General features: G+C 55.7%; 1 protein-coding gene across 1 annotated transcript in view; it reads left to right on the top strand.

Annotated features, from left to right (window-relative positions):
• The first annotated feature begins 4940 nt into the window (after positions 1–4940).
• MMEL1 (membrane metalloendopeptidase like 1) overlaps positions 4941–13874 on the top strand; it is a 38889-nt gene continuing 29955 nt past the window's right edge. The window contains exon 1 of the mRNA XM_074381467.1: positions 4941–5076. Coding sequence (XP_074237568.1) covers positions 4941–5076 — 136 coding nt within the window. The remainder of the gene's footprint in view (positions 5077–13874) is intronic.

Here is a 13874-nt window from a genome sequence, read left to right as displayed (position 1 = left end):
GTGTTTGGGGGACAGTTGTCTGTATGGGTGTTGGAGGACAGCCATCTATGTGGGTGTTTGTGGAGATAGCCACCTGTGCAGGTTTTGGGGGACAACCATGTATGCGGGTTTTGGGGTACAGCCATCTGTGCGGTTTTGGGGGACAGCCATCTGTGCGGGTGTTTGGGGGGCTGGGTTTGCACTGCTGTGGCACCGGCCAGTCCGTGAGTGTCGTGTGACTGGGCTAGGTCTCGGGCTCTGTAGCCCCTTGGCCCCGTCCCCTCCTGTCCCTGTCTCTCTTGGCTGGCAGGTACCAGGCCAGGACCCAAGCCTCCTGCTTTCACCTAGAAGCAGGGAGAATCTGGGAATAAGGGATCCCAAGTTTCACAGCCCAGGTCGCCAGGTGGCCTTGGCTCAAGGTGGGGGCTGCTGGGCTGGGACAGGTCTGGGGTTCAGAAAGGAGGAGCATACATAGGGCCGGCCTTGCGGGGTCCGGAGTCCAGGGAGCCCCTGCTGAGAGTAGGCCAGGCTCCCGAGTCTGTTTCTCCCTCTGCAGCTTTGTACCTTGGAGACAAGGGACACTGTGACATCCAGAAAGGGCCTGGTGGCTCCAGGGCTGTGAGGCAGGTGGGCTTGGAAGGGCTCTGGCCTCTCCCCAGGGCAGGAGCCTCCATCCAGGCTGGACCGTGGCCCACTCCCAGCTCCCCAGAAAGGGTGGCCCCAGCTGCTTGCTTGGCTCCCCTTGACCTTGTTTCCGTGTGGGCCAGCAGCCCAGGGAGCCTCCAGGCCAGACTGCAGCTCCCGGGCAGGTTGCTGGGCTTAAGGGCAGGGGCTGCCAGGAGAGCCAGCAGGCCCCAGGGAGCGCCTTCCCGGGCTGGGGGGTAATGTCTGGAATGGGATCCCAGCCTGACTGCAGCTCCAGGCCTTTCTCCCCCAAGGTCTGCCCAGACTGAAGGGCTAGGGACAAAGCTGCCAGCAGCACCAGTGTGGGAGATCCAGCCGGGAAGGCCACAGGGGGAATTTGCCATGGGACCCCTGGCCCTGTGGCCCAGCCCCACCCAGATACCCTGACACATACCAGGCCCTGGGCAGGAGGACTCGTTCCAGAGATTCTGAAACAGAAGCTGGGAACCTCATCAGGCCCGGAGAATCATAAAGGGCCTGCTCTGCCTGGAACCCCCATCTGCAAGCAGGGCTGGGTGTGGAGGTCACGCTCTGATCACTGGGGACCCCTCCCAAGCCACAAAGCCCGTCTGCCAGCTCCTCGGCCAGGGCTGCCCGCCCTCTGTAGCTTGAGGTCTGAACCTCATGAATTTTCCATACACGGAGGGAGGCGGCCAAGCCCGGGCTACTATCCCTGCGTGGGTAACACCCTGGCAGCCAGCGCCCACCCCATCAGGACCACCCGTTTCCCTTGTAGGCTTCCAGGCAAGGCCCCCAGAACCCAAAATCCTCCTTGGAGACTGAAGGTAAAGAACACTCATGGGGGGGCCTTTGTAACCCCCTCACTGGGTGGTCGGGCAGAGCAGAGGGTATGGAGGGGGAGAAGGGCCTGGCCTTCCAGCAGCCCCTGGGGCCCGTTTGGACCGACAGATCAAAAGACAAACGCAAGGGAGGAGAGAGGCTTGGGAGGCAGGGCCCAGAAGCCCTGAGTAGGGCACCCATGAGGCAGGGCAGCCGGGTGCCAGGAAGCTGCCCTCTGCCCCTCCCCCCACTCCACAGCCGCAGCGGAACCTGATTGTGAGGAGTCATGCCTCCAGGAAGCCCACGCCTACATCACAAAGGAGGCCTGGAAACCTGCAGGCAGCCTCAACCCAGCCCCAAGCCACTGTCCTCCCATCCCGGTCCCTGGAAATCCACCCGCTTGGCCCAGCTCACCCCAACTCCAAGCCACTGGGACCCAGTCTCCAGGGGCCTGCCTGTAGGCAGCAGCACTCCTGAGTGAGCAGAGGTGAGTTGTGCTGAAGGAGGGCGCCTGGCCCACTGTCCTGGGCCTTGAAACCCTCTCCAAGCACCCAGCCCCTCTCGAGAGGCGAGGGGGACATCCTGCAGGTGCCAGGCAGGCAGCCCTCTCTGGCATATGGTTTCCTTTACCCAAAGGACCCACCATCCCCCAGCCTTAGTAACATGAAGAGGCCACGAGTGTCCCCAGGCAGCCACAGGGCCTTCCCTCAGCGGATACTCCATACCTGCCCCAGGGCCCTCGGCTCAATTTGAAGGTGTTTATTTCGGGTGTGCCTTTGGGGCACATGGAGCCGCTGGTGGGTGCCTGCAGGACAGAATGAACTCAGAATGCACAGCAGGTTCATTAATTCCCATCAAAGTAAGAAGCGCGTGGAAGCCCAGCTCAGACTTGTCCAAATGATTGATTCATTCGTCATTCATTCATTCATGCATTCAGACACCCGCCAGAGGCTGACTGAGGTCTCTGGGGTGGGGGTGCCAGCCTAGGTGAGGCAGCCCCACAGAGGGAGCCCCCACCCCTATGGAGCTGATATTCCCAGGGGGCAACAGAAGTAGAGAGGAGACGCAGCGGCGGAGCCAGGAGTCCCTAGAGAGACAGAGCAGGGGAGGGGCTGAGGCTCCCCAAGTTGAACCTGAGGCCAGGCCAGGGGCAGCCCCAATGGGAAGGGGACGTTGGCAGGAATCCAGGGACCAGTGGGGGAGACAGACCCCTCAAGGGGAAGTGGTGGGACCTGGAACAGGCGGTGAGCGCAGGAGGGAGAAAGGGTCCGAGTGGGATGCCCTCGGAGGCTGAGGACCGAAGCGGGGCGTGGAGGCAGGCGAGGGGTGCAGGCGACTCCCAAGTTCAGCTTCAGCCACTGGCGGGATGGGGTTGTCAAGAGGCACAGCCCAGGCCATCAAAGGAAGTGTCTGACAGTGTGCCGACACGTGAATGCCACCGTTCGCAGGGCCCGGGACTGAGAGAGAGGTGGCCGAGGGGACAGGAAGGGCACAGGGAGGGAACAGGAGAGGAGGGAGGCCCAGGGCCCCGCCCCACTCCTCACACAGCCAGAGGTCAGGGAGCCCTGGAGGAGTCGCCAAAATGAGCTGGTCGTGCCACCCAGACAGGTTAAGGGACATCTAGAACCCAGGCAAGGCCACAGCTGAGGGGTGAGGCAGAAGCCCATTTAGCCTGGGAGCCGGCAGTCTCAGCAGCCAGTCCCTGACTTGCCCACAGGCAGGACTGCGCCTGGCTTCCTTTCGCTGCTCCCAAATTATCCACACTGCCTGGTACAGGCCTCGGCCTGGGGCTCAGCACAGCAGGTGATTGCGTGTGACCACCGAAAGCGCTAGAGCCCAAAGCACCCAGCGGATTCCCCAGAGCTGGACAGCTTCCTGGCAGGGCTCTGAGTGCCAGCGAGGGATGTGCACACGCATGCATGTGCTCCCATATGTGCACACTCACACACAGGCACACATGTGCACACCCACACAGTCACATATACATAGGCACACTCACACAGACACACACCAGAGCACATGCACACACGTGCACACCCACACACAATCATACACATATGAGAGCACACACACATGCACACCCACACAGTCACACACATTCATGCATGCACACATAGGCACACAGGCACTCACCAGAGCACACGTGCACGTGCACACCCACAGTCACACCCATGCACACACACACACATAGGCACACACCAGAGCGCACATGTGCACACCCACACAGTTACACACATGAACACATGCACACTCACAGGCACACACCAGAGCACATACACACACGTGCACACCCACACACAATCATACACATATGAGAGCACGCACGTGCACACCCACACAGGCACACACATGTGCATGTGCACACTCAGGCACACACCAGAGCACATGCACACATGTGCATACCCAGTCACACACATGCACACACCAGAGCACACACACAAATGCATACCTACAATCACACATATGCACATGCAAGAGCACACACACGTGCACACCACACACAGTCACACACATGCACACATGCACACACAGTCACACACATGCACATGTGCACTCATGTACAGTCACACATGCACACACCGGAATACGTACACACGTGTGGGCACACACAATCATACACCAGAACATAGGCACACACAGTCATACACATGCACACGCCCAACCATGTGCACACACTCATTTGCACACATGTGCACATTCCAGTTCACACTCACATGCATACTCACATGCTCATGGGAGCACGCAGCCTTGGGAGCCTTCTGAGTCCGTGTCCTGTGCCCCCAGCCCTGCCTGCCCAGCTCCCTGTCCCGCCTACAGCAGCAGCCTGTCCCCAGCCTTGTGTGTCTTCCGGTGCTACCCACTGCTGCCCACTGCTCAGCTAGCTCCAGGAGGGGTCCCCTCCATAGTCACAGTTCAGGGGACGATGAGAACTGCACCTCAGCCCGGTGGCTTCCAGGGCTGAGCCTCGAGGCTGCCTGGCCCTGCAGGCCCCTTCCCGGCCCACGGTGTCACTGCCTGTGTGGGTACCGGCTTTTCTAGTCTCGCCCGTCACTGGCTGCTGGGCTCCAGCAGGAAGAGTGGGCTGGGACACTGGAAGCCCAAGTGGCCTCCCCGACAGCGCCCCTGACCCAGCATCCAGGCCCGCAGCTCCAGGACCCCAGCATGAAGAGCCCAGACCGGCTGCACTGCAGGGGGGTCCCTTGACTGCCCAGGAGCTGAGCCTCCTGGGTCCAGCTTGAGACCCCGAGCTGGGAGCATCTCAGTCCCAGAATCTCCATGCACTCAGAGACTCCCGCCCAGGGGTGGCGTGGGAAGTCCCGGGGCCCAGCGCCCAGGGTCGGGGTTGCGGGCTTGGAGAGGGAGACGGGAACAGAGTGCTGCAAAGGCACCCAGCGCCTACTCCCAGCCAGCATCTGGCCCTTCCCGCCTCGGCCCTCTCCCTGGCCTGGGCCGCAGGCTCCTCCGCCCTCCCTGCTCTCCCGTCCAGAGCCCTGCCGATGGAGAAGTCGGTGGAGAGCGCGGGCCGCGCGCGGCAGAAGCGCCCGGGCTTCCTGGAGGGGGGGCTGCTGCTGCTGCTGCTGCTGGTGACCGCTGCCCTGGTGGCCTTGGGCGTCCTCTACGCAGACCGCAGAGGTGAGTGCGGGGGCCGTCCCCGCCCGCCCCCGCGCCCGCTCTTGGCGCTCGCCCCGCTGCACCTGCTGCCAGGTCCGCCTGCCCCCGCCGGAGCCCGCAGCCCCCTCCAGAAAGCTCTGCCCCGGCTCGGACTGGCGCGCTCTGCTTCTGCGGCTCCGCACCCGCCTCCGCCTCCGCCTCGCGGAACTCCCGGGAGGGCGCAGACCCGGCCCCCGCCCCTCCCCGCCTGGCCGCGCAGCCTCGTGTCCCTCCCGCCTGCCGGACGCACCTGGCACCCCCTTCCCCGCTGCCATCCTGCGGAGAGATCCGAAGGGCGTCCCGCCCCCCGCCCCGCTCAAGGCCGGGTCAGGTCAGGGGAGGGGCCGAGCTGGGGTCCCGGGGAGACGGAGGCGTGGCCATGGCTGCACGAGGGGACCTCAGCCGTCCCAGGAACAACAGCCCCCCCGCCCCTCCCTCGCTCCCCCTTCTCGGGTGAGGGGCTCCCAGGTACCCGCAGACCTTGCCACCTTCCAGCCGCCCCGGCCAGGCCCTCCGCAGGCCCAGCCCTAGTCCCTCCGAGTCTGGGCAGCGCGCATCTGGAGCAACGCTCACCCCCGGGACAGGTGCAGGGTGCTCCGGCCCGGGCAGGCAGGGGACTCAGAGCCCACGGGGGACCGCGCACCCCAGATCCCACTACGGGGCGCCCAGCCTGTGTGACTAGAACGCCCCTCATGTCTGGAGCCCTCCGCCCGGCCTGGGTCCGCCCATCCATCCCGCGGGAGGCTGCCTCTGTGGAGCAGAAGTGGGTGCTACGGTGGGTGTGGAGGGATCCCCGGCCCGGGGCTGCCTGGCGGGGCCCGTGTGCAGTGTGGCCGCTCCCAGGCCGCCGTTCCTGGCCCTCCAGGGTCTCCGCCTGGGAGAGAGGGGCCCTGCTACCTCCATGGCGGTGGGTGGTGGGGGAGGGAAAGGCTCGCTCACCCTGAGGAGCCCGGAACCCAGGGAAGCCCCGTTCAGAGCCTGCTGGGCTCAAAACACCTGCTTTCCAACTTTCATAAAACAGAGGTGAACCCCCCCCACATCACACACACCCCCAGCTGTGGGCTAGGAGGGGGACCCTCTCTTCTTCTGGGCCCTGCCTAGAGGCCTGAGCCCACCCCTCCTGGAGAGACCCTTCCTGCCCAGCTGGGAGTGCCTGGGAGTGCCCCTTGGTGCCATGGAGCAAAGTCTGCCTCCACCCACTCCAAAGCTGAAGCCGGCCTTTGACCCCCTCCCTCCAGAGTGGCAGGGCCCTCTGTTCCCCGTCAAGACCCCTTGCCCCCCACCAGGAATGACCCCACAGCTGACCTCCGCCTCAGTCTAGGGTTATTTGTGGAAGGTTTTCTAAGCGGTTATCATCATTTATTTCTACATATTTTCTCATTTCCATTAAGACTTTTTCGTTGACTTGTAAGTCATTTAGAAACTTTTTAATCTCCGGACATGAGTTTTTAGTTACCTTTTTAAAATTATTGATTCCTAACTTAATTGTGTTGTCAGAAACCATGTCTGCGCCATTGTTTATGTGGTTCTTTGAAATTTGCTGGGCTTGCTTTGTGGCTAACACTTGATCAATTTTATAAATAACCCTTCTGTGCTGCGGAACAGGCTCCATCACTAAACGCCGGGTGACAGTGCCTGCGAGATAAATCAAGTCTACTATCTAGTTGCCTTTTCCATCTCTTGATCTCAAAAGAATGATAGACTGTCGTGGACCGTCCGGACGGGTAGGCACGTCTGCCCGGGGGGTCTCTCGACCTGCAAGAGGGTCCCAATACCTGGAAGAGGGAGTGCGCCTGGGAAAATAATAAAGACAGAGAGAGAGAAAGCGAGGCGTCTGGAGGGCTGATAGGCTGTGCCTAAACAGCAAATTTTATTTTTCAAATGCCAAGAATAAATACACTTTCTTGGCTTTGGTCTACGTCATAGTAAGAGGAATGTAAATGTATGCCTCACATGGCCTATACAATAGAGAAGTCAGATATGCGATCAATGGTTGTAAAAAGTAACAAAATTTTCTACAATCACAAAGTTTGTTTATATCCAAACATCATTCTCAAAGCTTGTTTATATCCAAACATTGTTCACAAGACTTGTTTATATCCAAACATTGTCCACAGACTTGTTTATATCAAAACATTATTCAGGAGACTTGTTTATATCAAAACATTATTCAGGAGACTTGTTTATATCAAAACATTATCTAGGGTACAAGGCAGTTAGGTAAGTAAAGGTTAAAACTTATTCTTAAAGTCATAAAAAGGTCATAGCTGGAACCGGTTGCTGGTAGGGGGTTACTTGGTCTAGCAGCAACGCATAGTTTTAGGCCCAAACGATATTGTGGTTGATATTAGAAACTGATCATTCATCTTTCAGTTCCTATATTTCCGGATAGCTCGACTGCCTCCAGTAGGAAACTGTGTTTGGGATCAAACTCACCGTATAGTGAGACTCACGCCTTTTAGGGGTCTCACACGGGACTGTTCCCCACAATAGACTTTGAAGGATCAAGAGAATGATTTCTTGAAATAATGTATTGACGTGTACATGTTAAAATCTTGCACTAAAGAATCACCCATTCTGGTAGTTATATCAAATCTTACCTAATTTACCTATTTAAGGCTATATTACTATGTGAATGCAAATTCAGGTATGAGTTATAAAATCAGCTTCATCAATGCAATAAATCTTCTATTTAGATGCACATACGGAGTTAATATGCCCTTCACCGCATGTAATCAATTGTGTAGTCACCATTTCTGTTATAACGAGGCTTTTTGCCTTAAATTCTATGGAGTCTGACGTGCGTACTGGCTACTCATCAGCATTTGCTTTGTCTATTTTTCCCATTCTTTTTCTTTGAAACATTTCGTGTCGTTAGCGTTAGATGTGGTTCTTGCAATGGCGTATGGCTGGATTTGGGGTCTGTCTTCTTTTACTCGGAGGATGTGCCAGCTGACTGAAATGTCTACTGTTTCTCTGTGCTCCTCATGCTTTTCTTCTCTTTTCTCGCCTTGTTTGGGATCAGCCTGTCATTATTTCCTCTATTTTCCCTCAACTAACTTAGAAGATTTTTATTTCTACCTTTTTGACAGTTATCTTAGATTTTTTGTTTTAGTTATTTATTTTTAAAGTTATAGATAAACCTTCTTTCATAAAACGAATGTTTTTACAAAACGACAGTGAGAAATACAGTCCCATGTCCATCCTAGAATTTTGCTCCTCCAAAGCAACTGTATTTATTTTCTAGTACAGGGGTGGCGAATTATGGCCCGTGGGCCAAATCTGGCCCCTTGCTTGTTTTTGTAGATAAAGTTTTATTGGAACACAGCCACACTCATTCATTTATGTACAATCTATGGCTACTTTCCTTCTGGAACAGGTGAGATGAAGCATGCCTGTGGCCCCTACGCCTCAAATATTTACATCTGGCCCTTTACAGAAAGTCCAGCCCCCAGGCCGAAGTATGTACCCCTCATATGTCTAAACCTGGTCCGTGAACACTTCGCTTTATCATACAGTTTAGATCATGAGGAGGCATTACCAGATTCTGATTAACACCCAGGCTCATAGTTTTTGACCACTCAGAGAGGTCCATCCACACACCTCTTCCCCATATTTCTTTGTCACCAATTTTCCAATCATACTTCTTCCAAGTCCCTGATGATCCAGCCAAACCACTGGCTCCAGCCCATGCATCATTGTGTGATCGCACACCCGGCCGCTTCTTCCACGCAGCCCATGCATCAGTGTGTGATCGCACACCCGGCCGCTTCTTCCACGCAGCCCATGCATCAGTGTGTGATCGCACACCCGGCCACTTCTCCTTCCACACAGCCCATGCATCAGTGTGTGATCGCACACCCGGCCACTTCTCCTTCCACACAGCTCATGCATCAGTGTGTGATCGCACACCCGGCCACTTCTCCTTCCACACAGCCCATGCATCAGTGTGTGATTGCACACCTGGCCACTTCTCCTTCCACACAGCCCATGCATCAGTGTGTGATCGCACACCTGGCCACTTCTCCTTCCACACAGCTCATGCATCAGTGTGTGATCGCACACCCGGCCACTTCTCCTTCCACACAGCCCATGCATCAGTGTGTGATTGCACACCCGGCCACTTCTCCTTCCACACAGCCCATGCATCAGTGTGTGATCGCTGTGATTCACCTCTGGGGGCCGCCGAAGGCTCCACACAGCATCCCCGTCTGCCGCTGGCACCTCAGGCACCACTGGATCTGCTGGGTCATATGCCCAAGTGGCAAAGCAGCTGGCACCGCAGCCTGGACCTGCTGCACAGCCTCTGTCCTGGACCCCACTCAAAGCTGGCAGCCTTTCGGGTCACTTGATAAATAGGTCGGAGTAACACACCCACGGGAGGCATGTGCTGCCTCCAAAATCCAAATCGGCCCATCAGGCCTGAGATACCTGGTCTCAGATGAGACTTTGGACTCGGAATTTTGAGTTAGTGCTGGAAGGAGTTAAGCCTTTCGGGGAGGGACTGTTGGGAAGGCACGATTGGTCTCACAGTATGAGGAGAACCTGAGATTTGGGAGGGGCCGGGGCAGAACGATGCGTTATGGCTCTGTGTCCCCAGCCACGTCTCCTGTCCGACTGTAATCCCCACGTGCCACGGGAGAGGCCGGGCAGGATGCACTGGACGGTGGGGTGGACTTCCCTCTTGCCGCTCCCGTGACAGTGAGCTCTCGTGCGATCCGGTCGTGTGAAAGTGAGCGGCACCTCCTCCTTCGCGTGTCTCCCCGCCACTCCACCATGGCAAGATGCGCTCGCATCCCCTGTGCCTTCTGCTGTGACTGTAAACTTCCTGAGGACTCGGCCACGCCTCCAGCACAGCCTGAGGAGCTGTGAGTCGGTGAAACCCCTTTTCTTCAGGAACTGCCCAGTCTCGGGTAGTTCCCTATGGCAGTGTGGGGACGGACGCCTGCAAACAGAGCCGGAGATGAGCAGCGTCCGCACTGGCCTGGGGCTCGCTGGTAAGAACCGGAGCTCCCGCTGGCACTGTGCACACTCCACATTGTCCGCAGGATCGTCCCCACGCAGCTGGGGGAGGCGCTGAGACGCTTCTCTGCAGACTCTGATATTTGTCGAAACATAAAGTAGGTTGACCGATTCAACAGGAGTTTCATGAACAGTTTAAATGTTTGCATTCGGCGTATGGGGCTTTTTTAAATGGTAGCGGCAGGAGGTTTCCTAATACACAGAATTAGGCGCCCTCCTCTTCCGTCAGCGCCTGAGCGTGAGGGACTGAACGCCTCCCGGTAGGGTCGCGCTGGGGGTCCTGTCCGCCATTGTTACTCTCAGCACAGACGCACGTTTCCGCGGCAGTGAGCTCCTGCTCCCTGTGCTTAGAGAAGTCAGCCTGGGGACCAGATAGTTCTCTCCTCCTCCCTGCTCTAGCCTTGGCCCTCGGCAGCCTGGATGCCCATGACACAGAGGCATCCCCTCCATAGCCGGGTCCCTCTGCCAGTGCTGGGCCACTGTTGCTGTTGCTGGCCAGCATTAGTTCGTGCTGGCGGTGGGGGCTCTCTGGTGCCGCGGCCCAGTCTCAGGCTTAGGCAGGCCTGGGGTACCTGGGCTGGGAATCTACCTCTTGGCATCCCTACCCCACTCCCATGTCAACCAAGCTTCCCCCATGCCTGAGGTGCCCACCCCTCCCCCGGTGACAGAAGACCACGTCTTGATGACAGTCTAGGATTCTGGGCCCACAAGGACTTCCTGCCCTTCCACGGGGAGAGGTTTTACTCCTGACCCTCCTACAGAGCGGGGGATTGGCCCGGTCCCCGCGGGCGAGAGGGGTTCCCCCCATCTCAGTGGTTGAAAGCTTTTGCTCCCTCCCAGGTGCGCATAGTTTCATGCCTCAGCCGCAGCGGGTCCCTGCCTGCATCCCTGGGCCACCAAGGGAGGCTCTCCCCAGCCTCCTGAGTCCCGCCCCAGGCTCTCTCACAGGCGCCTGGGAAGGGCCATGGACAGAGCTTGCGGTGAGTGAAAAACTCTCCATGGTGAGAGCTCCTGGCTACTCCAAACTCATGTGCCAGCCGCACTTGGCCTGTGAGAACATGTGAACAATTTTAGACGGCTTCTTCTGACTCACTTGGCACGTCTCTTACCGTCGGGTCTTGGTCAAGGTGAAATAGCCAATGGCCTGGTCTTTCCTCGGAGAGCTTGTCACTCTGAAATTCCATTTCCCTTGTTGTCTTTGACCTCAGGTCTTGGATGGGCTCCAAAATGTTGTGCTTTTTGTAGATTATTTGGCTTTTTCTTGTTAGGAAGGAAATGACATTCAGTTGTAGATTTTAGTGTCCTAGGCAAAAAGCAGAATGTCTCTCCCGTCAATTTTTATGGGCATATTTATCTTAAATATTAAACTCATCAATATCTCCATTATTTCTTCCAAACAATACAAGCATTTAGTACAGTTTAACTCTTTGCATCACTACCCCATCTTGTTCATATGTTTTTCTGTTAAGAACTTGGTTTCATCTTTTTTTTTTTTTTTTTTTTTTTTTTTGAGACATAGTTTCACTCTGTCACCCAGGCTGGAGTGCAGTGACACAATCTCAGCTCACTGCAACCTCTGCCTCCCGTGTTCAAGCAATTCTCCTGCCTCAGCCTCCTGAGTAGCTGGGATTACAGGCACCCACCACCATACCCAGCTAATTTTTGTATTTTTAGTAGAGACGGGGTTTCACCATATTGGTCAGGCTGGTCTCGAACTCCTGACCTCAGGTGATCCAGCCACCTTGGCTTCCCAAAGTGCTGGGATTGCAGACGTGAGCCACCACGCCTGGCCAGGAACTTGGTTTCTATCTTGCTTTTTACCTACTGCTGATTGGCCACGTTATTATTTAATACACTCAGCGTTAACCCAGATATTCCCATATTCTCATAAATACCATTATTCAGCTTTCTTCTTACCTCTTGGGCAGTTCTTATGAAATAATTTTTCTTCTGTCTGAAATACATACTTTGGAGTCTCCTACCCAAAGTGCGGTCCACAGACCCATGGCGTCAGCCATCGCCTGGGAGCTTGTTAGAAATTCAGAAACTCAAGGTCCAGCCAAGGCTAGGGGCCCAGCGTCGGTATTTAGCAAGAGCCCCAGGTGATTCTTCTGCACATGAGCATTTGGGAAGCACTGGTTTAGAATAGGGTTGACCAAATTTGCTTGATAATTGGAATAACCTGGGGAAATTGTTACAAATCCAGATGTTGGGTCCTTCCTCAGTTTGCCTGGGCTACAGCCACAAAACGCTTAGGTGGCTTTAAAACAGAAATGTATTTTCTCATAGTTCTGGAGGCTGTGAAGTCCAAGATCTGGATGCCAACTGAATCAGACCCTCTCGTCGATGAAAACAGTCAAACTCTGTAAAATATTTGAAGAGATTTATTCTGAGCCAAATAGCATGGCTCTTGACGCAGCCCCAGGAGACCCTGAGAACACGTACCCTAGGTGGTTAGATGACAGTTTGGTTTTATACACTTTAGGGAGACGTAAGACATCAATTAATATGTGTAAGATGGACATTGGTTCAGTCCGGAAAGGTGAGACAAGTCCAAGTAGGGGTTTCCAGGGCACAGGTAGAGTCAAAGGTTTTCTGGTTGCAGCTGGCTGGAGAGTTTACCTAGACTTGGAACCAATCGAAGGGAATGCCTGGGTTAAAATAAGGGATTGTGGAGACCAGGGTCCTTATTATGCAGGTGAAACCCCCAGGTGCAGGCTTCAGAGAAAATAGATTGTGGTTCTTATCAGACTTCGTCTTAAGACTCTCAGTCTTAAGGTCTCTGGTTCTGTTTGCCTTTGAGACAGGGTCTCAGTCTGTCACTCAGGCTGGAGTGCAGTGGTGCAATCACAGCTCACTGCAGCCTTGACCTCCTGGGCTCAAGTGATCCTCCCACCTCAGCTGCCCATGCAGCCGGAACCACAGGCATGCACCACCACACCTGGCTACTTTTTACTATTTTTTGTAGAGATGGGTCTCACTGTGTTGCCCAGGCTGGTCTCGAACTCCTAGGCTCAAGCAGTCCTCCCACCTCAGCCACCCAAACTGCTGGGATCGTAGGTGCGAGCCACCCCACCTGGCAGGTGTCTGTTTTAAGGTGAATGCTGGTCAGCTGTCCCTGAATTCCAAAGGGAGGGGTTACAAGGAGGTATGTCCAACCCCCACTTCCCATTAGAGCCTGAACTAGTTTTTCAGGTGAACTTTGGAATGCCCTTGGCTGAGGGGAGGGTCCCTCAGCCGCTTGGGAGGCATAGTTTATTTCTGGTTTACACTCTTTTCCCACAGGCCACACGCTTCTTTAAATTTTATTTTATTGTTTAAAAATGTGTTTCCACTTCAACACGCTGGTCTACCAAATGGCCACCTTCTTGCTGCACCCTTGCACGGTGGACAGAGACAGTGAGCTCCGGAATGTCTGCCTCTTCCCATGACGGCACTAGCCTTGCTGGGTTATGCCACCCCACCAGCCCTGCCCGCTGAGCTGATACTCAGACCCCCTCACAGGCCCTGTCTCCAGTCACATGAGGAGTTAGGGCTTTAAACGCGAGGTCAGTCCGTAACTGGCCCCGAACGGCGTCAGACCTGGGAATCCTGAATGGCCCCCAAGCAGAGTGAGCAGGAAGCTTATAGGGTAAGATCTCTGAATCCCACACACATTCGAGGCCCTTCTTGTGATCAGACGAGCTGGAGGAGCCCTGCCTGAGAATAATCTATCGGCAGTCAGCTCTTAGCTCTCGTCTACGTGAACAGAACTTCAC

Source organism: Saimiri boliviensis, chromosome 11 (genome assembly GCF_048565385.1).
Source record: "Saimiri boliviensis isolate mSaiBol1 chromosome 11, mSaiBol1.pri, whole genome shotgun sequence".
Classification (NCBI taxonomy): domain Eukaryota; kingdom Metazoa; phylum Chordata; class Mammalia; order Primates; family Cebidae; genus Saimiri; species Saimiri boliviensis.
The sequence above is the reverse complement of the archived record's forward strand: the minus strand, read 5'-3'. Positions and strand labels throughout refer to the sequence as shown.